General features: G+C 56.7%; 10 protein-coding genes across 10 annotated transcripts; 4 read left to right on the forward strand and 6 right to left on the reverse strand.

Moving 5' to 3' along the window:
• Window positions 1-2,197: 2,197 nt before the first annotated feature.
• ISF_02013 (hypothetical protein) lies at window positions 2,198-5,718 on the forward strand (the record flags this gene model as incomplete). The annotated part of the gene is made up of 2 exons (XM_018845620.1): window positions 2,198-4,373; window positions 4,430-5,718. 2 exons carry the CDS (start codon window positions 2,198-2,200, stop codon window positions 5,716-5,718), a joined length of 3,465 nt encoding a protein of 1,154 aa, XP_018707343.1.
• Window positions 5,719-6,251: 533 nt separating this feature from the next.
• On the reverse strand, window positions 6,252-8,094 carry ISF_02014 (platelet-activating factor acetylhydrolase 2; the record flags this gene model as incomplete). Its single annotated transcript, XM_018845621.1, has 2 exons — window positions 6,252-7,674; window positions 7,763-8,094. 2 exons carry the CDS (start codon window positions 8,092-8,094, stop codon window positions 6,252-6,254), a joined length of 1,755 nt encoding a protein of 584 aa, XP_018707344.1.
• A 1,286-nt stretch (window positions 8,095-9,380) lies between these two features.
• Window positions 9,381-10,004, reverse strand: ISF_02015 (acetyltransferase, GNAT family; the record flags this gene model as incomplete). The annotated part of the gene is made up of 1 exon (XM_018845622.1): window positions 9,381-10,004. The coding sequence occupies one exon, from the start codon at window positions 10,002-10,004 to the stop codon at window positions 9,381-9,383; it is 624 nt and encodes a 207-aa protein (XP_018707345.1).
• A 614-nt stretch (window positions 10,005-10,618) lies between these two features.
• On the forward strand, window positions 10,619-11,683 carry ISF_02016 (C6 transcription factor; the record flags this gene model as incomplete). Its single annotated transcript, XM_018845623.1, has 1 exon — window positions 10,619-11,683. One exon carries the CDS (start codon window positions 10,619-10,621, stop codon window positions 11,681-11,683), a length of 1,065 nt encoding a protein of 354 aa, XP_018707346.1.
• A 718-nt stretch (window positions 11,684-12,401) lies between these two features.
• ISF_02017 (glycosyltransferase family 64 protein) lies at window positions 12,402-12,939 on the reverse strand (the record flags this gene model as incomplete). Its single annotated transcript, XM_018845624.1, has 3 exons — window positions 12,402-12,645; window positions 12,694-12,773; window positions 12,832-12,939. The coding sequence occupies 3 exons, from the start codon at window positions 12,937-12,939 to the stop codon at window positions 12,402-12,404; spliced, it is 432 nt and encodes a 143-aa protein (XP_018707347.1).
• Window positions 12,940-14,167: 1,228 nt separating this feature from the next.
• Window positions 14,168-16,481, forward strand: ISF_02018 (C6 transcription factor; the record flags this gene model as incomplete). The annotated part of the gene is made up of 5 exons (XM_018845625.1): window positions 14,168-14,221; window positions 14,501-14,930; window positions 14,987-15,282; window positions 15,341-16,017; window positions 16,067-16,481. 5 exons carry the CDS (start codon window positions 14,168-14,170, stop codon window positions 16,479-16,481), a joined length of 1,872 nt encoding a protein of 623 aa, XP_018707348.1.
• A 66-nt stretch (window positions 16,482-16,547) lies between these two features.
• ISF_02019 (Metallophosphoesterase) lies at window positions 16,548-17,819 on the reverse strand (the record flags this gene model as incomplete). The annotated part of the gene is made up of 2 exons (XM_018845626.1): window positions 16,548-17,602; window positions 17,678-17,819. 2 exons carry the CDS (start codon window positions 17,817-17,819, stop codon window positions 16,548-16,550), a joined length of 1,197 nt encoding a protein of 398 aa, XP_018707349.1.
• A 716-nt stretch (window positions 17,820-18,535) lies between these two features.
• ISF_02020 (hypothetical protein) lies at window positions 18,536-19,563 on the reverse strand (the record flags this gene model as incomplete). Its single annotated transcript, XM_018845627.1, has 2 exons — window positions 18,536-19,079; window positions 19,193-19,563. 2 exons carry the CDS (start codon window positions 19,561-19,563, stop codon window positions 18,536-18,538), a joined length of 915 nt encoding a protein of 304 aa, XP_018707350.1.
• An 812-nt stretch (window positions 19,564-20,375) lies between these two features.
• ISF_02021 (Amino acid/polyamine transporter I) lies at window positions 20,376-22,122 on the reverse strand (the record flags this gene model as incomplete). Its single annotated transcript, XM_018845628.1, has 3 exons — window positions 20,376-20,514; window positions 20,571-20,968; window positions 21,019-22,122. The coding sequence occupies 3 exons, from the start codon at window positions 22,120-22,122 to the stop codon at window positions 20,376-20,378; spliced, it is 1,641 nt and encodes a 546-aa protein (XP_018707351.1).
• A 978-nt stretch (window positions 22,123-23,100) lies between these two features.
• ISF_02022 (NAD(P)-binding domain protein) lies at window positions 23,101-24,309 on the forward strand (the record flags this gene model as incomplete). Its single annotated transcript, XM_018845629.1, has 2 exons — window positions 23,101-23,698; window positions 23,756-24,309. 2 exons carry the CDS (start codon window positions 23,101-23,103, stop codon window positions 24,307-24,309), a joined length of 1,152 nt encoding a protein of 383 aa, XP_018707352.1.
• Window positions 24,310-24,570: the final 261 nt, after the last annotated feature.

Consider the following 24,570-nt stretch of genomic DNA (forward strand, 5'->3'; position numbering starts at 1 on the left):
TCTTGAACGACAGAGCCAGCATGTTTTGCTAAGTTTGGAGACTGACAGCGTCAAGCACTTTGCCGAGTTATTGAAACCCATCGAGGAAAAGGCATATCTTCATGTCGTGCTTGAGAAAAATACGAAATGTCTCAAAGTCGAGCTGCCAAGACTCCAACTGGACTTTTTTACGGCTGCTGGCTGCTCCAGGCTTTACTCCCGCCAATTTCGAGGAATGTATGTTGACGCAGATCAAGGCATCGGTACTCTTGTGGGACTGGAGAGCAAATTGGTCTTGAGGGATGAGGGCAGCCACCGAAAAGTTTTAATCCCAAACGGCGAGCCAAACTGGTCATGGGATCGCTCCGTGAAGCACGTCCGCGTGTGCATCCCTCATGGCGCCTCGCAGAGAGTCCACCCTTATGAAGTCGACACACTTCTGCAAAGGTTGGTGGACAACGGCAGCATACAGAGCAAGCTCGTCATTTGCCATCTCCATGGGCTCACCTCATATTGTCTGCCGGACAAGCTCACTGGGAAGACGGGATCAGAGCAGGCCCTGTCCATTCTCCGGTCGGCCTCTCTTCGTTCCTTCGAGTATTTGAAGGAAGAAGACGTGAAGAAGTTGAACAGGATTGCGCATCTATCTCCTGCCAGGCAGCATTACCCCAAACACCTGCAATGTATGGAGACCGTAGAATGGGACGATCAGCTGAGCTACTTGTCTCAGGACAACGCCTTCTATTTTCTCGTCGAAGATCTGTTTTCCCAGGCCAACGATACCAATGTGTTTTACCCTGATGAATTTGGCGAACTAGAAGCTCCCAACCACGTCGATACTGCTCTTGGAAAACGCTATTCCATCAGGGCCGCCAGCTTTCAAGTGGACGGGTTCGGCGGAGAGAATCACACCACTAACCACGATGCCGTCTATCAAAGCCGCGACAGGATAAATCACACTGCAGCATCCAAAAGAGCCTTCCAGGTTGCTGAAATGTTGACGCGCGCCCAGGTGAGCCTGGCTTGCTCAGTCCCTCGTGGCTTCGTGGATAATATGTGGAAGACGCTTTCCAATAGCGCCCAAGGCGCAACTGGGCAACTGTCGGAAGCAGAAATACGGTATGGCTCCCAGTGGATGGAGGATCAAGCCCTTGTTTTGAAAAAGTTTTGGTGCCAGTTGCATCGTTTGCTCGTCACGCCGTCCTCCTCATGCAACAGATTCCAAGTCATGATGTGCCTCTGCACAATAGCGTTCTCGACAGACGCAAGCCTTCAAGCACTGCAATGTCTTGCAATTTTTACCAGAGCTCAAGGAACTTTCGATGTTGAAATACCAAGCGCCGGCTACTACCAGCTCTCTGATGGCCGCGATGCGAAGTGGTCAGAGATAGAGGCAGCTGCCCAAGCAGATCTTACCGCATTCAATGCCAGCCCGGAGTATTGTTTGCCTCAACTAACCGGGGAGGATGAGCACAACTATCTTGAACGACGACGAATTAAGTTTGAGAACAACCAGAACTCCGCCATCGAAACTTTTGTTGCGGGCGTTTATGAGCAGTGGATTTGCAGCACGCCAAGTGCACCTTCGCGTCGCGCGGTTTACCTGAACTCCGCAGATGCGATGAGAAGAATTTCGGAAATGTGGGAGAGCTGGTACAAAAACCACTGTTTCCACCAATATCTTCTTGAAGTTGCGGCGAAGCTGAACTCACTGCCAGTTACGGCGGCTCGGTCCTTGGTGGACATGACGGCCAGCAGACCCGGTTTGCAGCCCCAAAATCGGAAGTCATTGATCACATCTCAATCAATGTTCATGTTATCTACCCCTTCGGTGCGCAGACTAGATCAAAGAGAGTTGAATCTTGGTCAACGCGAGGCGCCGTCGACCTCAGCTTCTCCGCGTTTGGCACTATTACTGGAAAAATTAAGCCAAGCTGCGACGTCTAAGCATCCAAGCCAGAGGAGGTATGTTGAGGAGTTGCAGCGGAGTCTTGAAGCTCTAGAAAGCCTTCAGCCGCCCCAAAGCTTGATGCTAGAGGGGCAAGAGCTTCATTACATGCTTCTGGTTCATCTGCGCAACTGCCGCGACAACGTGAGCAGGATATATACCGTCTTACAGGCTGCAATCTTCGAAAGTCTCCAGTCAGGTCTCTGTGACAGACCTCTTGATGTTCCAGATAATGAATGGCGAGTGGCAATTATGTTCATGGCCCCGCGCATGTCGTCTTCCATTTTGCTGGGTAATCTTGTCCAAACTCGCTGGGATTCGCTATGCCGGGAGTGGAAAGAGGCCCTGGTGATGTATGGAACCGCCCTGACTAAACTGCAGCGCGCAGAGAGGCTATTTAGAGCAAAATCTTCCTCGGATATTGTGAAAGAGCATGCAAATGTTGGTCATACGAATTGGGACCCGATGAACCAACCAGAAAACCTCCTGTTGGAGATTGAGAGCGGTATCTTGATCCGCGAAGTACAGGAAGACATCGCATCCGAGATGAGGAGCCCAGAGGGAGGAAATAATTCTGTGATGCAGCTCAACATGGGTGAAGGAAAGTCGTCCGTCATTGTTCCTATTGTCGCTGCATATCTCGCGGATGGCTGCAAACTCGTGCGCGCTGTTGTTGGAAAGCCACAGTCCAAGGAACTGCGACGAACGCTCATCTCCAAGCTGGGCGGTCTTCTCAGTCGTCAGATCTTTTACATGCCTTTCAACCGCTCATTGCGACTCACTGCAAGCGATGTCAAGAGACTCAATCGGCTCTACCGACGATGTGTTGAACAGGGTGGCATTCTACTCGTGCAGCCCGAGCACATTTTATCATTCAAGCTTATGACTATCGAGTACCATTCGTTGCCGGACGGAAACAGCGCGACTGAAGCTCTTGTTGATCTCCACCACTTCTTCCAGTCCAATTCTCGCGATATCGTGGACGAGAGTGACGAGAACTTCAGCCCGAAGTTTGAGCTCATCTACACCATGGGAGAGCAGCGCCCGATAGAGCTCAGCCCAGAGCGTTGGATTATACTGCAACGCCTTTTGGATGTCGTTCTTGATGTCACCCCATCAGTGCAGCAAAACATGCCTGAGGGCATTGAGATTACGCATCGTAGCTATGGCCGATTCCCTCGCACACGCATTCTTCGTGCTGAAGCCGGCGCGCAGCTCCTCCGCGAAATTGCGAGGAGGATTTGCTGCACAGGCCTTCCAGGTTTGCCTATCGGCCGACAGAGCGACAAGATGAGAGCGGCAATTTTCGACTATATTATCGAGGAAAATGTCTCCGCAGACCAAGTTGCACTGGTGGAAACGAATGACGGCTTCTTTACTGATTCAATCAAGGAGCCGTTGCTCTTGCTGCGTGGCCTCATGGCAGGCAGAGTGCTGCTTTTTGCGCTCCGACAGAAAAGATGGAGAGTAAACTACGGCTTGGATCCAAACCGAACACCGACTACAAGACTGGCGGTGCCGTACAGGGCAAAGGACAGCCCATCAACGAGAGCAGAGTTTAGCCACCCGGACGTGGTTATTCTGTTGACTTGCTTGAGCTCCTATTATGCAGGCTTAACCGACGAGGAACTGTTTATAGCCTTCAATCATGTGGTACGATCCGACCAGGCAGAGATTGAGTACCAGCAATGGGTCGCAAATGCACCTGAGCTACCGAGCTCGTTCCATAGCTTGAACGGAGTCAACCTAAAAGACGTGGACCAGGTCACTAGAGAAGTGTTTCCTCACCTCCGACAGGCAAAGAGTGTGGTTGACTATTACTTGTCCCAAATGATCTTTCCAAAAGAAATGAAAGAGTTTTCGCATAAGCTCTCGTCTTCAGGTTGGGACCTTGGCGCTCAGAAATCCCACGCGACGACCGGGTTCAGCGGTACAAACGACTCGCGCCACGTTTTACCCCTTGACGTGAAGCAACTCGACATCCAAGACCAGCTGCACACCAATGCCTTGGTCCTCGAAAATCTTCTCCGGCCAGAAAACACGGTGCAACTGCTGCGTTCTTCCAAGGGCATTCAGGGCTCCGAGACAGACCGCCTGCTTGCATTCGCTGCGGCCATTGAAAACGAAGTTCATGTTATTTTGGATGTTGGCGCTCAAGTACTGGAGCTCACGAACATTCAAGTGGCCAAGAGATGGCTGGAACTTCTTCCTGTGGAGCAGAAACATGAAGCTGTCGTATTTTTCGATGATGATGACGAGACCTGTGTCATTGATCGCAAAGGAGTTGTTGAGAGACTGCAGACGTCGCCGTACGCCGAGCAGCTGGATCGTTGCCTTGTGTTCCTGGACCAGGCACACACTCGAGGAACGGATTTGAAACTTCCAGAAGGTTACAGAGCTGCGGTGACTTTGGGACCAGATCTCACAAAGGACAGACTCGTGCAAGGTACGTTTGGATACACAAACATTGGTAAAGATGAGAAAGCTAACCATGCAACACAGCATGTATGCGGATGCGGAAACTCGGTCATGGGCAGTCAGTCGTATTCTGCATCTCAAGCGAGATGAAGGCTCGCATTCATCTGGCCACGAACAAACCATCAGACAGCGAAGTTGCGGTAGCTGATGTCCTAATGTGGGCTATCTCCGAGACTCACGCCGATTTACAAAGACTGATGCCGCTCTGGGCGATTCAGGGAGCCCGGTTCTACAGCCAGAAAACTACCTGGGACAGTACTACCACGGAAAATGGGATCACACTGACGCAGGAGCTCGCGGATAATTTTCTCGAAGAAGAGGCGCAGACTATAGAATACCGCTACCGACCAAAGCCGCAAATCAACGATACCGATGAAATGCTGTCCTCGTTTGCGCGACTCGGGCTCGGAGAAGACCAAACTGAATCGTTGCATGCGATTCAACAACGCTGTGACGACTTTGGCGTGTCGCGCTTCCATTCGGAAGCGCTGCAGGAGGAGCAGGAGAAGGAACTTGCACCCGAGGTTGAGCAGGAGCGCCAGATCGAGCGGCCACCGCCTATGTCTCCCGCTAAGCACGAGCTGCATCCGGACCTGAAAAGCTTTGTGGCGACAGGAAATATCCCATCGAAGACCGCCGCGTTACACCCAGCATTCTTAGCCCTCATGAGCACAACAGTGGCGGAATGGATCGACTTGCACCAGTTCCCGGATGACTTGCTCGTCACGGCCGACTATGCGCGGACGGTCCTGCTGCCCACGCGCGGCGGACTCGCAGACTCTTTTCAGCGGCCTGTCCAATACATTCTCACCGGCTGCGACGCTAGCAGAGCAATCGTCATCAGCCCGCACGAGGCGCAAGAGCTCCTGCCGCTGCTGACACGGCCGTCGGTATCGTCGCGCGTGCGCCTCCAGCTGTACGCGCCGCGGACGACGCTCGGCCTGGAGCCGCTGGACGCGCTTCGCCTCTACACGGTCCCGGAGACGGTCGTCCCGGAGACGCCGGCGGTATCAGACCGCCTGCGCTTGCTGCTGAACCTGTTCGCCGGCCAGCTCTACTTTGCCTCGTTCCGCGACTACGCCGACACGTGCGACCTGCTGGGGCTCGCGTGGCAGCCACGCACCGACGGCGTCACGGTTGAGACGGACGGCTTCATCGTCGGCGGCGAGGGGGCTGCGTTTGAGAGAAGTCCGGTGCAGGGCATCAGGTTGCTACTGACGACGCTGCGACGCGACGGTCGGGATATCGGCAAGACGCATTGGGGTCGTATCCTCGGGGGTGAGTTTTTGACCGAGGCGGACTTTGAGGCGTGAGAGAAAGGGGGAAAATGAGAGGGAGAAACAAAAAAAAAACCTGGAAAAGAAGATTGCGATGTGGAGAATTTTGGTCGATGGGAAATGTGTTGTGCTGAATGGATATGTTTGGAGATGATGCGTAGGAAATTAGATGCCGACGCAAAAAAATCGGCGATGATTTCGGGTAGACTTGGACATGTACGGATATACTGTTTTTTACACGGAATGATGCACAGAGGAAACGGGAAATTTGACGCCGGAGACTGATTTGAGAAACAAGACATTGACATTTTTGCTTTTACACACTGCACAGAGAGAACAGAAATGGCGTTTAGTTAATCACATGAATTTTAAACGAACAAAAGATGATATCCGATTTTTCGACCCCGTAGAGTGTTTCCCATTTCCCATGCTAAAAAGTCTATGCAAGATGCGCCGCCCAGTAACAAAAAAGAAATCGCTATCATAGTACAGTGGGTATATAGTGCGAGTTTAAATCTCGCTTGCCACGCCGCCGCCATTATTTACTTTCCCTCGTGGAATTCCTTCGTTTACGCAGCGGCGTTGACGATTGCAATGGGCGTGACTCCGACGGGCAGAGGCTGCTCACTGGGGTCGAGCTCGCCCTTGATGACCTCCTCGCCGTCCTCGACCTGCTCTGCGGCCGACTTTCCAGCGTCCGCGTCCTCGCCCAGGCCGATGACGTCGATCCAGGCCCAGTTGTCGACCACGTCGCTGCCACTGCGGTCAAAGATGGCCTTGTCGTCCATGATGCCGTCGACTGGATGCTGCTGCGCGCGGCGGTCGACCGGGACCTCGTCGCCGTCCTTGCCGCCCTGCTTCTGCTGCTGCTTGACGTCGAGCTTGCCCATGTGGGAGCCGTCGACCAGGTCGCCGGTGTAGGTGCGCGCGACGGGGATGCCGTTGGCGCGGAAGAGCTGCAGCTGGGCGCGCAGGTTGAGGCGCAGCGCGCGCTCGGGCTGCTCGGCGTCGAAGATCTTCTTGGTAAGGAAGGGAAAAAGGATGCCAAAGTCGGACTGGCTGAGGTGTGCCGAGTTGACGACGTAGAAGAAGTTGGGCTCCACGTGCTTCATGCCGCTCTCCGTCTCAAACGTCTGCGGGCCAACGACCTTGGTGGTGGGGTCGGGGGACAGCAGACGTGCCTTGACGTTGAGGTGCTCCTTCCACTTGAAGAATACCTCGGACTCGACGGCGAGTAGGCCGGTGCCACCGGGGGCGGAGGAGGTGTCGGCATAAACGGGAAGGGGGAGGTTGTAGAGCGGTGCCGAGTTGGGGGCGAGGAGCGGCAGACACCACATGTCGAGCAGCATGGTGACATTCTTCTCGGTGATTTGCTTGCGGAGCCTGCTATCCCTAGCCGGGGTGAACAGCGACTTCTCTATGGCGGCGACCTCGGGGACATCGGCGTAGTACGTGCACTTAAGGAGCTGGTGGACGGTAGCGGCGCCAAAGGAGTGGCCGGCAAAGATGATACTGCCGGGGCGCTTGACATCGAGCGCGTCGACGAACTGATCGAGGCTGGGTGTGGAAAGGTTGAGATTGGTAAAGGTTTCGCCCGAATCCATAGCCTGGACGGCCTCATGGACCAGACCCATCTCCCAGAGGCGGATGCGCAGCTGGTCCTCGCGGGCTTCGTAGACCTCGGGGGTGACGTCGTGGGAAATGCGGTTGTAGGGGATCTCCCGGCGGGTGTTTGCGGTGAAGAAGCGGTTCATCTGGTCCTTGAGGCGGACGTATGTGACGACGGCGCTGCCGTCGCGGTGCTCGGGGCAGAACACGACAACACCATGGGAGGCGAGGGAGCCGGCAATGTACGAATACGAGGTGCGGTTGCCGCCGAGGCCGTGGGAGAAGATCATAGTCGGCCAGCGCTGGTTGTCGGTGGTGGCGGGTAGGAGCTTGGCGTTTTTGTGTACGGGGATGGTGGTGTAATGGAGATGTCGGGGGATGAAGCTGTAAAAGAGGCGGGGAGGCATGTTAGAAAAGAGCTGCTACAAATGCGATTCCGCATTACGAAATGCCAAGGTTTGGCACAACTCACGAGAGGACGCCGGCTAGCATCTGGCTGATGCCGACAAACTGGGTGTAGGCGGAGACGTGATTGCGCTGGGGCGCAGGCAGCCAGCTGATGCGCTTCTCGGCGGACTCGGGGACAGCGGGGTAGAAGACGCGGTATTGAACCGTCTCGATGCCGGCGGCGGTAGCGTTGGCCGGCGCCGGGCTGGGCGATGGCAGGTCGCCAACTGGGATCTCGACGTCCATGGTGCCAACCTTGTAGGGGCCGGTGTACTCGGGAAAGGCAGGTACGGGGTTGAGCTTGGCGAGGTAGGCGGCCAGCCTACTGGTATTGGACGAGTGGTTGGCGTCAGCCATGGCGACAGCGACGACGGTAACGGGGATGTTTGGTGTTTCTGTTGGTTGGCGGTGGTGATGGTGGCTCCTAATTGTGATGACGTGTTGGCAAGTTGACAGGTTCAAAGTGTGACAACTCGATCTATTGCTATAAAGCGGCGGCTTCGTCTAATGAATAAAAAGGATAATAAGAAATAGATGGACAGAGAAATGAAGGAATGGACAAAAGGCTGGAAATGGGAGAATGAGAAGAAAAGAACGGGGGATAGGGGTGTGTGGTGATAATAAAAAGGGAAGCCAAGTGAAAAGGTTGCACCCGAGAAATGCATTCCATTGGATCGAGGGCGCCACGGGAGAAACGGACAGCAAACGGGGAACTCCAACGGAGTACTTGAACAGGGGAGTGACAAGCAGTGACGCAATGCTTTAGGCGGGGAGCCACTGAGCTGACAAGTACCGACCCACGACCTGGGCGCTAACCTCCCAAGGCGCAGCGCTCCTTCCCCTGTATTTACGTTAACTGTACGAGTTTCAGGGAGCTCACGACCGGCTTTTGCAGTGCACGTCAGAGCCTAAAAATAAAATACCTTGGGTGAGGCGGTGCCTGTTCCTCGCTGCGTACCTGGGCTGCAACCGGACCAAACCATTTTACTTACAACGAAACAAGCCACAATTGAAGCTTAGGTATCGACAGAACAACAAGCACGAGGACACGTACCGTCAGACCGCATCGCAAGAGAAAATTTCCAATCGGGACCCAGCTCTACTCCAGATTCGTCACGCGACAAGTTTCCTGGTGCGTTGACCATTGCCCCAAGTTTAAAAAAGTCTGATTTATGCTAAGCTAGTTTGACTGGCGAGGCTAAACCATCTTTCTTCACCGAGGTCAGGTGTGGGGCTGACGTGGCTTAGCCTGACCAACCAGGGGCGACCGGAGTTTACGAATAGGGCAGAACAAGTGATGGCCCGGACATGCCGTCGCTTTGATTTGACTGCGAAACAGAAGCAGAGGGAGACAAAAGGGTTGTGGATATATTGAAAAGAAGTATTTTGCACCTTATTGTATTTTTTGACGGGACTAGTGCTATACAAGTTTATCCCATGAATCTAGCTAGATATCACACTGAGAGCGGCTCTTTTAGACACGCCACCCTTGAACCATGATGACGGAAACCTGACTGCCGATCTGGGAGCTTGGAAAGATTTGCGTCCGTCAATTCCGTCACATCCTCCACCTCCAATGCTGGGCCGCAGTGATCCCAGCCAATTCAATCTGTCTCATCCCACATCACCACCACCCATCATGCTCACGACTTCAGCAACATCAGATAAATCTTGGCATCTCCCTGCGGCGTCACTACCCGCAACTCCCCCAGCGTCGCGAACCCCATTCGCACGTAGAACCCCCTCGCGTCCCCCGTCGCGTCCACGTACACTGGGCATCCATCTTGCGCCGCCCGCCCGACGCCCCAGGCCACCATGGCGCGCGCGTACCCCCGGCGCCGGCACGCGCGCCGCACGCCCATCATGTCCAGGTACCAGTGCGGCGTGCCGGCCATGCGCTCCCGGTGTGCGGCCATGATGCGCTCATAGTACGCGACCGCGACCGCCGGCTCGCCCTCGGGCGGATACAGACCGGCGGTGGCGGAGTCGGCGGGCTCCGGGAGCGGCGACCCGGGCCGGGTCCATTTGAGGAAGCCCTGGACTGTCTCGTTGCCGTCATCATCAGGGATAGCGGTGTCGGCAGGCTCGGTCACGACGAACCACACGGCGTCCGGTTCTTCCATTTCTTCCCGGACGGCTTGCGTCCAGTACGCGGTCGACGACGGCACGCCTCGGGGATACACTTGCCGGCTAAATATTTCCTCGCTGAAGGAGTCCATGTAGACGTCGACAATGCTGGGGATGTCGGCTGTGGTGGCGCGCCGCATTGTTGCGCCGCATGATAGCTGTTGCCGTGCCATCTCGTTAGGTACCATGTCGTTGTGATACTACCAGGTCAGTTGAATCGTAATTGGTACATGTTTACTCCTCGATTTGTTGAAGACAAAAGGAGAATCAACAAAATCAATCGTAGAATATTGGACGGCTTCTCTGGCATCTTTATCAACAAACAAACAGCCTTGTGCGTGTAGATGGTCGTTTGCCCCGCGTCTCTGGCCTTTCCCCGTTTCAGCTCGCCGGCCAGCTATTCCAGAGGGCGTCTGCCCCAACTCGCAAACGAGCAGCCAAATTCAGATTTCCCATCCTTCCAAACTCATCGAGACGACAAATCCAACAACGACCCTGTTCCCGGATTATATAATTGGATTCCCATGACCCATATCGACTCATTTCGTCTGTTGCTTCTGATGTTGCCAATCTACCCCTCCTCCACCGTAACTCGTATCCACGATTTGTCTTCGCTCGCCCCACGCCAGCACCAACCCAATTTGTCCTTTGCACGGCCAACCACGCTTCTCAGTGCTGCAATGCGTGAAGCTGCGGGAGGCTGAATCGTGACGCCAGTTGTCCCTTGATACTTCGTGGCTGACAAAAACAGAAAATGGCTTCGCGCGCCCTTGTGTCGACCACGCCACGGACGCACGTTATAAAGAACCGTCCTCTGTCGCTCCCATCCGCCATTCTCCCCGCCATTCATCATCATCAATCGTACCGCTTCATCTACCGCAGCTACTCCATACACCGCATCCGTCACACCAACCCGCCAGCACCACACTCTCAAACAACCACCGCCACCCTCACCACCGCCGCCGTCATGCCCTCTACCAACGACTTCGCCAAGACGCTCAAGGCCCTGCACAAGCCCGGCCAGCCGCTCATCGTCCCCAACGTCTGGGACGCGCCCTCCCTCTACGCCCTTTCCTGCCTCAACGCCGACTCCGCCGACGGCCAGAAGCCCGTCGCCGCCATCGCCACCGCCTCCTGGGCGCTCGCCCATGCCCGCGGCGCCGCCGATGAGGACCTGACCGCCGAGCAGAACCTCGCCGCCGTCGCCGAGCTCTCCCCGCTCGCCGCCGCCGCCGGCCTGCCGCTGTCCGCCGACCTGCAGGACGGCTACGGCGCACGCATCGCCGAGGTCTTCGCCGCCGCCGCCCGCTCCGGCGTCGCCGGCGCCAACCTCGAGGACAGCATCCCCTCCGCCGGCTTCGGCCGCGGCATCGCCGGCTCGTTGTACCCCAAGGCCGAGGCCGTGGAGCGCATCGGCGCGGCGCTCAAGGCCGCGGCGGAGGCCGGCGTGCCGGACTTTGTGATCAACGCCCGCTGCGACGTGTTCAAGCTGGACGCGGAGACGCCGGGCCTGGACGACGCGACGCGCATGCGCGAGGCGCTGGACCGCGGCAGGGCGTACCTGGCGGCGGGTGCGACGACCGTCTTCTTCTGGGGCGGCGCGCGCGGGCTCAGCACCGCAGAGGTCAAGACGCTGGTGGCGGAGCTCGACGGGCGCGTAGCCGTTCTGCTGTCGAGGAGGGAGGGCGCGCACTCGACTGCCGAGCTGGCAAAGATTGGCGTGGCCCGGATCAGCATCGGCCCCTCGCTGTACCTGGCTGCCATGAACGCCGTCAAGACCGGCGCGGCCAAGATCCTTGCCGGTGGTGGTCTAGCGTGAACAAGACGATAAGCTCGGAGAGCAACTTTTTGGAGAGAAAATTAATAATAATAGCGACATATTGAATCGAGCAATACTATATAAATAACGCTACAATACGAGTGCTCTGACCCTCGCCGTGGCTATGGCAGCATTACCAATGAATGCTATGCGTATGTACCTGTATAGTTTATACACCAATGCGTTTGAGCCGAATCATTCTTCACTTACTGCCGCAGCCTATCTGCCAGCGTCTTGTACCACACATTATCCTTGACGCCATATTCGATCCGCGCCACTTCATCCACCAGCGGCATACACCCGAATGCCCTGGCGAAGTGATTAAGACACTTTTTAGGTTGGTATATTGTTCCGAGCCACGCACCAGGAGCGGCCCGCCCACGCTCGCCGCTCTTGAATCCGGCATCGTCAGCCTTGCCGCCGCGACGAAGTTTAGCGCAATGTCTTCACATTTGGACGCCTTGTCCACAAACTCTCTCATCTCTTGCACCGGCCCAAAATCGGAGTTCTACGCGTCCAGCATCGAAACGTCCACAAATGCCAAGTTGGTGAGCACCAGCGCGTACTTGGCGCCGGGGCGACACAGCCTGTACTCCCAAAATCCGGTCGGGTTGACATGTGCACAACGGGCCAGGGCACCGGTCACACAGTCACGGCCGAAGCGGCGCCACATTTCAAAGACAAAATCAAGTCAGCGGGGCGGTAAAAGACGTCGTCGTCAGAGAGAAGAACGGCGCGGGTACGGTAAGACGGCGTTCCAGAGCTTCTCGTTCAGGCTATCGCGAGGCGGTTTCCGGTAGCGCACCTCAACACCATGCGGGTTGACATAGCCGGTGGGCATTTCCTCATCGCGGTCGTTCCAGATGACGACGATTTCCAGCAGCGAGGGGATCTTGTTGCCGAGGAGAATGTCAAGGGTGTGCTGGAGCTCCTTGGGTTTATGGAACGTGGACAGCGCAAGTCTGTCTTATGATGTCAGCGACATAATGGCAAATTTCAACACAGCTTACGTGAAGCGGTCGTCGAGAAGTTCGCGATGATTCCTCAATGTCAGGTTCCACGATCTCGCCCAGGCAGATCGCTCCCGGGGCTGCAGCGGCCAATATACGGTACAGATGCATTCTGGTTGTCTCGGTAGAGGCCCGTACGATGGCTGATCCGGCACCTCCGACAATCAGTAGTAGGTAGATGGCGAGGGGGACAAAGACCACAAGACTGATGAGGAGGGGGCGTTGACACAGGCGGGACAGCGGCATCGTGCCGCACTGTAGCTGCATAATTGGCCGAAAATTTGAAGTGATGATTGAAGAAGACCATCAAGAGATGGCTAGAAAGGGCATGGACAGAAGTGGCTTGGAATGACATGAGCGGGAAGGAACGGAGCGGCGATGGGGACGCTGTACGGGCACATCAAACGATGTAGCTTGGTACCTGGCCAGATCCATCAGGACAAAGGCGACTTGTACCATGGGAGTACGTAGGTTCGATCTGTTATACGGGGTATCAGGGTCCGGCCGCAAGGATACTAGTTATCACGTCAACTCGATAAGCTTGTTGCTTGACGCCAGCCCGTCTATTTCATAGAGATGTCCTGAGTCACTTGTCTGGTTGATTTAGCAATACAAGTGATACATGCCGCGGCTAATCTCGAGTCATTTTACAAGTTGCACTGCCTCACTAAAATTTGCAAAGCAGTGGAAGTGTCACCGTGCTTGTTGTCCTCCGCCGACTTGTCACAGATGCTGCCTTACAAGGGCTCTCCACAGAGGATCTGGGGCTCAACTGTTCAGGTTGTGGATGTGGTAGCGACGGGCACCTTATGCTATTTGCATCTGAGTTTATATTTCATTCTAATTCATCGATTTTTTAAAAAGACCAAAAAAGAAACCCAAGACAGAAAAAGGAGAGAAAACTGCAGGTAACAAAATGGATTTCTTCGTACGGGTGATCTACTCGGGTTTAGTGCCAAGCCCAACAAGTCCGCACGCCCTTGATCTCCAGAAAAGGCCCGCGCTTTCCGCGCCCTCCGCGGCACCGTTGCCTTGCATCCTGCATCTCGCTTCTCCCGACCAGGCACGGAATTCTGTCCCAAGAGCCTCTTTTTGGAAGGTGCTTGCTTGCAAGAAGCAAAGAATCAAAGAATTGGGATGATCATGATGGAGTCGCCTAGTGTTGTGCCTCGAGCGGTACGTCGAAACGCCATCATCGTGCCACCGACTCACCATCACGAAAACTGACATGCGACATTCGCTAACGGCTGCTAGTGCAATAATTGCAGAGTCCGCAAGGTTAGAGTCACCCTCCATGATATCTGTCATCCCCTAGAGCCCAGCTCGTGAGACTCCTTTGACCGGGAAATCGAGGCGGAAGTCTCTGCCTGATGTGCAAACGCAATTGATGCAGCCGTGTTAATGCAGACTACCAATCGCAGATTAGATGCAATCGAGAATATCCCTGCTCCAACTGCCTGACCTCTCATATACAATGTCAGCCCGGATCGCGCGCTGGGCGTCCCGCGGCCGTGGCACCGGCATCCGCGTAAGTCAAGCGCCTCCAGTCGAGTTGTGGAACGGATGGCAGCCGTATCAGACTCTGCTATCTTCGCGGGTTCAGCTGCCCATGTGTAGAGATATGGATTAATTCCCGGCTACGATTGGTCCATTCTGTTTCACCACACGCACTTGGCCCTTCCCTACCCGTGATGAAGCAATCCAGGCTAATCGTGGAACACCAACCGGGGAGGTGGCCACCACCAATCCCTTCTCCGGGTGGCGTGGATATTTTTACAGTAATGCAAGCCCCTTCAAAGATCTGCAGGATCGCATATCTCGTCTTGAACAAGCCCTCGAGAAGCTGTCCACCTCGCCGTCGCCCGGCTGCGCCATCGACCTGAGCGCCACTAGTCGAGACGGCCGCCGTGACGCCTCCGCCGTGGCCCCGGTGTCCGCCTCCCAAAAGACCTGGACCGAGTCGACGGGCTTCGTCGAGCGCGACCCGTCCTTTGAGCGCCAGTCGTACCTCGCTAGCCAAATCGCCGAGCTCGCGCACCCAAGCAGTTCCGAGTCACGCGAGGTTGCCGACCAGCTCAAGACGCTGAGCGCCGTCAGCCGCGCCACGGCATCCACCAACACGAGTCGGGGCGCGGCATTGGCGGGATCAAGCGCTGAGAATTTACTAATAAGAGAGAAGGTTCCTTCCAGCTTTGTTCTAAAGATCATACGCTACCTCGAAAGCAGGGTGAAGAATGGTATCCTGAGAATGAATAGCCTGGTGGACGGAGCCTGACTACTGACGAATACCCAGGTACCAAACCTCTGCTGCTGATTGTTCATCCAATACCAAGCCTAGACTTGCTCAAGAATCTGTGCCAGCATATTTATTTTCCCCTCGATCCGATCATGACGGGCGAGCTGACATTGTTCAACGCCCTGCTCTACTTTGCCATTTGGGAAGTGCAGTCTCGTGGCGATAGCGAGATTGACGCAGAGGACCTGGCTAAATATCGGCGAATAACCGACGCAAACTTTAACCAAGGTGTCGAGGATGCTGAAATAATTGCCATTGCAAGCTATGAGAATGCCCTGACGCTGTGTCTTGCTGTACGTCTTCAGCCATGCTTCACCGCACGCAACTTGTAAGACTAACTCTCAACCATAGGCCTATTACGCTCACACGATTGGCGACATTGTCCGCCACCAAGCTGTCGTGTCGGCCGCCGCGCGTCACTGCATCCAGCTCGGATACCACCGCAACGACAAGGGCCAGCTGCCGCCCGAAGAGTCGCACCAGCGCCGGCTGCTCTTCTGGCACGTCTATATCTCAGAGCTGGGCCTGACACTGCGCCTCGGACGTGCAGCCGTCATACAGGAGTTTGATGTGGACGCGCCGCAGCTAAACATCTCGGCCGACCCGCGCCAAGCTGTCTGGGATGCGTCTCTGCGCTCGTTTACGAAGTTCTCCCGAATCCAGAGCAACATATACCGGAAGATATACTCACCGGGTGCCGTCGCCACGCTGACCGCCACGCCGAGCAAACGACAGGCCCGTGTTGCCCGGTTCGCCGCCGAGCTCGACCAGTGGTACGCTGAGTGGAGGTGCATTAACAGTGCCGAAGCGTACTACCCCATGGTGCACCAGCATACGTTTATGGCCGTCGAGGTCATCTACTACTCGGTGCTGACGCTACTGCATCGCGGTAGCACCGACTCCAACTCACCGTCTGAAATTTCGCCCGAGTGCTTCGCGGCCGCCCGACAGGGCCTCGAGTCTCATCTGCGCATCTTTCCCGCCGTACTGGCCCAAGGACCCGGAACAGTATCGTACTACGGCGTTTGGTGAGTTTAACCATTGGTAATTTTCCCATACTTGTTCTGATGCTATTAGGATTTTCATGTACTCTTCCTTTACGCCTTACATAGTCACCTTCCTGCACAGTATCGCCAACACAGACACCAACGATGTGCAGCTGCTCAAGAGCGTGCTCGACACCCTCGACGACATCGGTGCTGGTTATGAGCTCGTGCACCGCCAAAAGACGTTGTGCGCTGCCTTGTACCGCATCGCCAATGCCTTCATCGAGTCGCGACAGCCTCTGCAGAACGGTAGCAGCCGCAGCTGCGACGAGCAGAGCGCCATGGATCACCAAGCATTTGTGACAACGGCGGAGCAGACGCTGAACCTGCCGCTGCAGCCAGACACGATACAGGACTGGGGCAACTTTGACACAATTGTGGAAGACTGGGAGTCGCAATGGTTTAATCAGCAGTCACTGGTGCTAGGCAATTCCTTGGATCAATAAACGTGATTTTTGCGTCCCTCTTGTACGCCAGCGACTCTATCTATACAACAGAGGCTGGACCGGCCACTACAGGTACGTCTTATCGTTGGGCGACGCCGGGTACATGTCCTGACCATACGTAGCATTCAGCGACACCTTGCCGATGACCTCACCACGCTCGGTGCGGATGTGCGAGTCAATGACCAGATCCTTAAGCTTGTCCAGAGACACAATGAGCTCGCGCGAGCCGCGGATCCAGTCGCCGTAGCCACCGTAGCCCGTGTGCTGGCCGTAGCACAAGTTGACGCCTCTACCTTTGGCCTCGATGCCGGGCAGCTCGCCGTCCCACTTGTAGCACCACGAGTTGGCGTGGTCGTGGCCAGAGAAGAGCGCCATCAGGCCCTCGGTACCGGCGAGAGCCTTCATGAAGGCGGCGTCCTGGCCGCCGTATGCGCAGCCGTCGCGCACGCCACCGGCGCACCAACCCTGCGCCTGCGGGCTCGCCGTCTCGTCGTTGATGCCCGGCTGGCGGTTTGGATGCACGCCGCGGTTCTGCAGGGCGACCGAGGCGTACACGGGGATGTGGACGAAGCCGAGCGAGGGGATGGCGCGGCCATGCTTTGTCCGCAGCGCGGCGTTGGTCTCCTCGAACCACCGCACGACGCTCTCGTCGATCCAGTTGGGGTGGTGCACGGCGCGCCCGAGTCGGTCCCGCTGCTGGTAGTAGTACCCGCCGCGGCTGTCGAAGAACCAGAGCAGCAGCTTTGGCGTGCAGCACGTCACGTTTTTGCAGGCAGCCGAGTACACCGGGAGGTAGTAGTTGGTGCTGCCGGCGGCGACGCCGGGAACCATGCTGCGGGTGCGGGCGCCGGGGAAGGTCTGCTCGCGCGTGAGGAGCAGCTCGCCGGAGAGGTTCGGCTGGTGGTCGTGGTTGCCGTACGTGGAGCCCCAGGTGAGGTTGCGGTCGACGAGGGGTTTGACGATCTGGTCGATGTAGCGGGTGCTGTTGTCGACGCGTGTATCATCACCGTTGATGAGGTCGCCGTTGATGACGGCAAAGTCGGGCTTTTCAATGTCCAAGACGGAGGCCAGGACGGAGACGGACTTGGCATCCTGCTTCGGCCCGCGCGGGGTACTGGCATCTGGAGGGAGGTTAGATGGTGAAGGGGTTTAGATTGGGTTGGATGAGTGGGAGGCGGGGTGATGGTGAGACTTACACATGCCCAGGTGAAGATCGGAAAAGACGGAGATGTGAAAGGTGCCGTCTTCTCGGAAACGCAGAGGGCTGAGCTTGGTGTTGTCGGCGGCGCCGTAGACACCGGCGGCCAGGACGAGCGCCAGGAGAGAGGCTTGCTGCATGATGAATGCCACTACTGTTGATTGCAAATGATTGTGTAGCGCAAGTGAAGATGAGGGGGACTACTATTTTTCGTGTACATGTACTTTGGTGCCGCATGTGCATATATACTTGCTTGCTTGCTTGTTAGTAAGGTGGTGATCGGCATGATGGCTACCGGCGGCATCCTTCACCGAGGACCAATTTAAGCTTAAAAAGTACTTAAATTAGCGGCCTTCAGCGTACTATCAACACCGTCATTCATCCGCTACACCGGCGCTATGTAATGTAGCGTACAATGCTCTCTTCCTTTTTCGTCCACTCAGTGTCGATGCCGCGCGACCGTGGGCGGTAGGGCAGAACTACCGCCAGACTTGGACGCGCTATATATACAGGGATCGTGTATGTTCTCCTCAGATGTTTAACTATTCGAGGGAATAGGCCGACGGGTCGGAGTATTTAGCTTCTTGGCTTGCAGCGAGCTAGGCTGCCAAGAAGTGCGATGGGGTAGGAGGATGGGCACGTTGGCGGGCGAGGCCAAAGAAGACGATAAAAATCACCAATCAGCTACATCGACGCTTCAGTAGCAGAGAACCATGTTTGTAATGATGTTTACACACAAAGACCATCATCATTGTGCCTTCGCCACGTGGGTCACCTTGGCGCTATTGAGTCATGGACATTTCGGATACAAGCTCGATACAAAAGTGCGTCACACATCCCATCCCATCCCATCCCATCAATCCCTGTCCGTCGTGTGAAACACCAGGGCGCGAACCTCTATGCTCTCCCTCGTCGGCGCATCCTCCGGCGCCTCCGGGTCCACAAACGCCGTGTGCGGCGCCCTCCGCGCCCTCCCATCCTCCTTGCTATCAAAGCACTTGATCAGCAGCGCCTCCCCGGGCCCCAACCCGGACCTGTAGTACCATCTCTGCCCCTCGCTCCGGCGCACGCTAAACGTGGCGCCCTCGCGGTTCGGGTAGATGAGCGCCCGCGAGACCAGGTCCGCCTCCGGCACGGAGCGCGCGTCCGCGACGGCGAGCGGGTCTCGCCGGACGGTGCGGATGGGCCGCCACACGTTGATGATTTGCACGCGGCCGCGGAGAAGCGCGGCGGCCTCGGCGGCCTCGGGGAAGTGGTGGGTGACGCGGGACAGGGCGGCGGAGTAGGTCTGGTCGACGTGGACTTGCTGCACGGGCGGGCGGGAGACGGCGTCCAGGGGGGTGCCGGCGGGGACGCGCCGGATGGTGTGGTCAAAGATGAAGACGCGGTCGGCACCGGTTCTGCGCGTGCTTTGTTAGACTTGGGCTTTTCTTCACGAAAAAGGAACAAAGGAAGGGAAAAAAAAAAAAAAAAGCAAAAAAAAAAAAGACTTGGTGTGTTGGATAGGACTCACACATCCTTGAGCAGCTGCTCCGTCTCGGGGTAGTAGCTGGCCTTGATCTGCGCGTCGTCGACAAAGTCGCGCTCGGTGGCGGGCCGCCGGCGCACCTCGAAGCCCTGCACGTCGAGGCTGTACTGGTCCTCGGAGCCGGCAATGTCCCGGATGAGGACCGGGTGGGGGTCGGGCGTCTGGCGGTAGGACTCGGGCGCGCCGACGTAGGCGGGCGGCGGGGGGGAGCCGTCGGCGTTGGGCAGGTAGAAGTTGAGGGTCGCGGTGACGTCGTGCTTGGGCACGCGGGGTTCTTCCTCCGGCCGCTGCTGGATGTCAACCCGGGGCTGGCCGGCGTTGATGATGGGCGCGCTCTGGACGGCTGCTGCGGCCATTGTAAGTGGTGTGTATGTATATGAATGAGTGGTCTTGAGGTATTGCTGGGCTTTTGCTATGTAGTGCAACTGATGCTGCATCCGTTGAAGAAGCAAGTAGTTTATATACTTGTATACCCGACTAACTAGGTAGCTATGGCTTCCCCCAGCACGTCATTGGCAGTGACCATGGCAATGCCTGGATTGATAATCATGCATGCCGCAGTCACACACCACAGCGAGCTGCATATCAGGTGAGCCTTCGCTACCACGCAAACGGACTGTGACATGTAAGAAGCAGGCAGCCAATAGAATGGCACTCTTTGCTGGTTGATTTGAAATCCGTGCGGAGTTGCGCCCATGTTATGGTAGCTCGATCGCGCCATCGCACGTCAATGAAATCGGCGTCAGGCGATCGGCAGGACGGACTGCCAGCGATCAGACAGCCCCGCGGGCCAAATACTGGCACTAGATTGGTTGGTTCGGAGACTTGAGATAATCAGTCCGTCTTGTCTGCTTGCTAGAGGTGTACTTGGCTTGGCCTCGGATCCGTGGCAGGTGATTAGCAAATTCTCCGGCGCCGTTTGTGATGGCTCTGCGCCTTGCGTTGATGCTGTCAAGAATATCTACTGATGCTGAGCTATTTTCATCTTCATCACTACAGGTCATTGGAAAATTAAAATAAATAAATAAATAAAAACTGTCGTCTCATCCAGGTGGTTGGCCGAATCAGCATTGCCAGGAGTTTGTACTTCTCAGTAGCAAGAGGGGAAATACGGCCGTAAAAGTATATTCATCATGTTAATATCCTAATTCTCATACGCAATCTTGACTCACTGCAGAGGCTTGTGAACCAGCTTTGTTATCGTCGTTCCATCCGCAAGCGTAGCCTCTTCCTCCTCCAGACTGTATCCCCGCCACTTTGGAAGGAGAACAGTCCAGACGTACCAATACACCACGCTGATGACGAATCTTTACGCTGCCTGTCAGTATAATAAAACAACAATTTCTGTGAATGCAAAACTTACGTCGAAATCCCAGCGATGGCATATGTGGCGTAGAACAGGCCGCCAGGGTATCTATCCTTTGGCGGCACGAAAGGCGCAACAAGCAATGCGACGCTCAGCACAAGCTTGGCGCCCACTGCGAGGCTCGACGCCTTGTAAGGACGTCTCAGATCCGGCTGCTTGTGCCGTAGCCACAACAACCCGATGGCGATGCCCAGGCCGGTGATTTGCCCCCCGTAGCCTTCGACCTCGAGGATGAAGGAGTAGATCTTGCCCGAGGGCGGCAGGACGATGATGAGGACGGACGGGATGTAGTTTACGAGGAGTCCGCCAAAGGGAGAGTTGAAAGGCTTGGTCGAGGAGAGAAAGTCGGAAAAGGGGAGGAATCCCTGTCTCGCAATCTCGTGCTTTAATCGTGACTTTGCGGGGTGTTAGTGTGTATAAGCCGGAAGAAGGAGGACAAACTTACCAGGGCAAACACCACCACCAAGACGTTGCCAAAGGCGGACAGCGCGACGAGGAGAGGCAGGACCTGGCCGCCGAGGCGAGCGCCGAAGATGCGCTGGAAGAAGAGCGCGGCGATCAGCTCGCCGCTGCCCTTGATCTCGTCGACGGGGACGACGACTAGGTAGGCGACGTTGATGAGGAGGTACATGACGCAGGCGGTGAGCAGGGCGGCCCGGGACACGACGCGCAGCGTACGGACCGGGTCCTTGACCTCGTTGAGGACGTTGGTGACGTTGTCGAGGCCCGAGTACGAGTAGAGGACCTTGAAGAGTGCCGTGCACAGGATTCCCCAGTTCCAGTTGCTGTCCCGCCAGAGCCGCTCCCACGACTCGCCGCTCACCGGGAGGCCCCCCGCCGCCGTGTCCGGCCGGAACGCGACCACGTACAGCCCGCAGAGGATCATGAAGACGACGATGCCCATCTTGACCCATCCCAGGCCGTCCTGCAGCCGGACCCCAAACCTCGGCGTCAGCAGGTGAATCGCCGTCACCAGCGTCAGCATGCCCACCGCCACGCCCTTCCTCAGCACCTCCTCGCGCTCCCCGCGACGGCCCGCCGCGTACAGCACGTACTCGCTAAAGACGACGCAGTTGCTCGCCGTGAACCCCAGCAGCACCGCGTTGGCCGCCACCAGCGTCGACGCCAGGAAGCGCGGCCGGCGAAACGTGTACTCGAGGTAGACCTTGTGCCCGCCGGACCGCGGCAGCGCGCACCCGTATTCGAGCGCGACGGCCAGTCCCGCGGCGGAGAGCGCGGCGCCGACGAACCAGAGCAGCAAGGCGAGGCCGGGGCTGCCGACGCCGGCGAGGACGGCGCCGGGGGTGGCGAAGATGCCGCTGCCGATGATGCGCGACATGACGAGGATGTAGGCGCTGCGGCGGCCGAGCGTCCGGCCGAGGGTGGAGGTCTCGGGGAGGACGTCGTCGTCGACGGAGCGGGAGGGTAAGGAGGCGTCCTTGTGTGGGATGAGGGCATCTTCGGTGTCGTTGCCGGCCGTGTACGGGGCGCGGCGCTCCGAGGCGTCGGGGAGCAGCGGCCGCCGCTCATCGCTAGTTTTCGCCGTCATTTCTATCGATTCTGTGTTTCAAACGTGTCTTTATCGTCTTGACCAGCAAACAAGACTTGCCAGGACCTGACGGTAAAATAGGTGGCCGGTCATGCACGGATGTAGCCAGTGTTATATTATACAGATACTGACTGTGCAGCATGTTGTGCGCCTGAAACACCATCCCGTTCGCGCATAATCTCCATGACCATTCCTGCTACAAATATTGCACCATCTAACTGGACGAACTCCTATTTGATGGACGGCGACGCGTCCAACCGAGGATTACCGAATCGGGACGAGCCGTCTCGGATGGCGTCATGATAAGCCGCAATGTCATCGTCGGCCGGCCTTGTGGTGGTTTAAAAGAAAAAAAGATGGGGAAGACGCTGTTAAATATCCCTAGAGTAGCACATTCCCTTATTAGTAATTTTAGAGCTCAAACAATTCAGCCTACCCAGAGCCTCGCCCGAGGAGGATTGGTAATACGCATTCCTGTGCGCGGGTTGCGCGGACGCGGGGGACTTGATAGGATTGCCGCATCATCATCCCATCTAATAAATATCCAGTTATCCATTTTGCCAATTATCCATCTGCAACATTCATCGCCCGGCAGTTAATTCCGCCCGGCAGAAGATTCCCAGATCAAAGTCCGCCGCTTCTTCATGTCGCGGCTCATCTCCGCATCGACAAGGCTCGTTCCTGAGCATAGGAGGCTCGTCTCTGTTTCTAAAGTATCAAAAACTAAAATGCATCAAAAGCAATACAATACGATTTTATGCCTCATCTATCAAGTATCTACCCCCTCTAGTTTGCCTGATTAGAAATTCAGGGTGACTTCTACAACACAAAAGTCCGCATCCAGGACCTCGACTTCATCCAGGATGCCTGCCATCTATAAGAGTGTCCATCGTTTCCGTAGAAATACATCTCGGACAGTAAACTACACTCATCTTGAGCAATACAACATTCACAACAACTAGCACAACCACCACAACCATGGCACCCATTCGCATCGCCATCATCGGCCTCTCCGGCAAGTCCGTCGTCTCCTCCTGGGCCAGCAACGCCCACCTGCCCTACCTCCTCTCCGAGCGCGGCAAGTCCCAGTACCAGATTGTCGCGCTCCTCAACACCACCGTCGAGTCGGCCCGGGCCTCCATCGAGCTCTACTCGCTGCCGCCCGAGACGCGCGCCTACGGCGACCCGGAGGACCTCGCCCGCGACGCCGACGTCGAGCTCGTCGTCTGCGCGACCCGAGTCGACTCGCACTACAAGTCGGCGCTGCCGAGCGTCCGCGCCGGCAAGCGCGCCTACGTCGAGTGGCCGCTGGCCCAGGACGCGGCGCACGCGCGGGAGCTGGCCCGGGCCGCGGCGGAGCACGGGACGCGCACCCTGGTCGGCCACCAGGGCCGGTTCGCGCCGGTCATGGTCCGGGTCAAGGAGGTCCTGGAGAGCGGCCGCATCGGCAAGGTGCTCTCGAGCGATGCCCGGGCGTTTAGCGGTGCCGGCGGTCGCGACGTCATCGGCGCCGGCATGGAGTTCTTCGTGGACCGCGCCGTCGGGGGAACCTTTGTCACCATCATGTTTGGACATTGTAGGTGGCGATGGAACCTGGGTGTCTCGTTTCCGATTTTACTAACGGAGTGTTTAGTCTTTGACAGCCTGCAACACGTGCTGGGAGACCTGCAGGAGGCTACCGGCCACTTCCAGTTGCAGCGGCCAGACCTCAAGGTCGTCGACTCGTCCAACAAGGTCGTCGACACCGTCACCGCCAACACGCCAGACCTCATCCTCGTCAACGGGACCCTCGACGCGACCGCCTCCGTCAAGCAGGGCGCCACCGTGTCGCTGCGCTTCCGCGGCGGCCCGCCGTTCAAGGGCGATCCCGGCTTCGTCTGGACCATCCACGGCGAAACGGGCGAGCTCCGCCTGACCGCCGCCAACGGGCCGACATTCCAGGCCGGCGCGGAAAAGGAGGCGGTGACGCTCGAGGTGCACGACTTCGAGACTGACCAGGTCGAAACGGTCGACTGGGACTGGAGCGGCTGGGCGAGGGACCTGCCGCTGATGGCGCGTAGCATCGGCACGCTCTACGACAAGCACGCCCAGGGCCTCGACGATGACAAGGATGGCGTCCCGTCCTTCCGTACGGCTCTGCATAGACACGAGCAGCTGGAAGCGTTGCTGTCTCAGTGGAAGCAGTAGCTGGTGGTGACTTGCAATTGGTCTCGGCATGGATAATCAGCAATAGACGAGATGTTTTCTTCAAGTATAAAGTGCAAGCTGTAATAATTCGAACCCATTAATGCCATTCATGCCCCCATCTTGTTTCCTTGGCACGCTTTGTATTTTTCGTGGGATTTTCTTTTTTTTTTTCACAGCTCAGCTCACGTCACCTTTCACTTCCGGACTCCTATTCTGTCCTTGCTCCTCCCAGATTCCTGCCCCCCCCCCCCCCCCCCCCCC

This window comes from Cordyceps fumosorosea (assembly GCF_001636725.1).
Source record: "Cordyceps fumosorosea ARSEF 2679 chromosome Unknown scaffold_3, whole genome shotgun sequence".
Lineage (NCBI taxonomy): Eukaryota > Fungi > Ascomycota > Sordariomycetes > Hypocreales > Cordycipitaceae > Cordyceps > Cordyceps fumosorosea.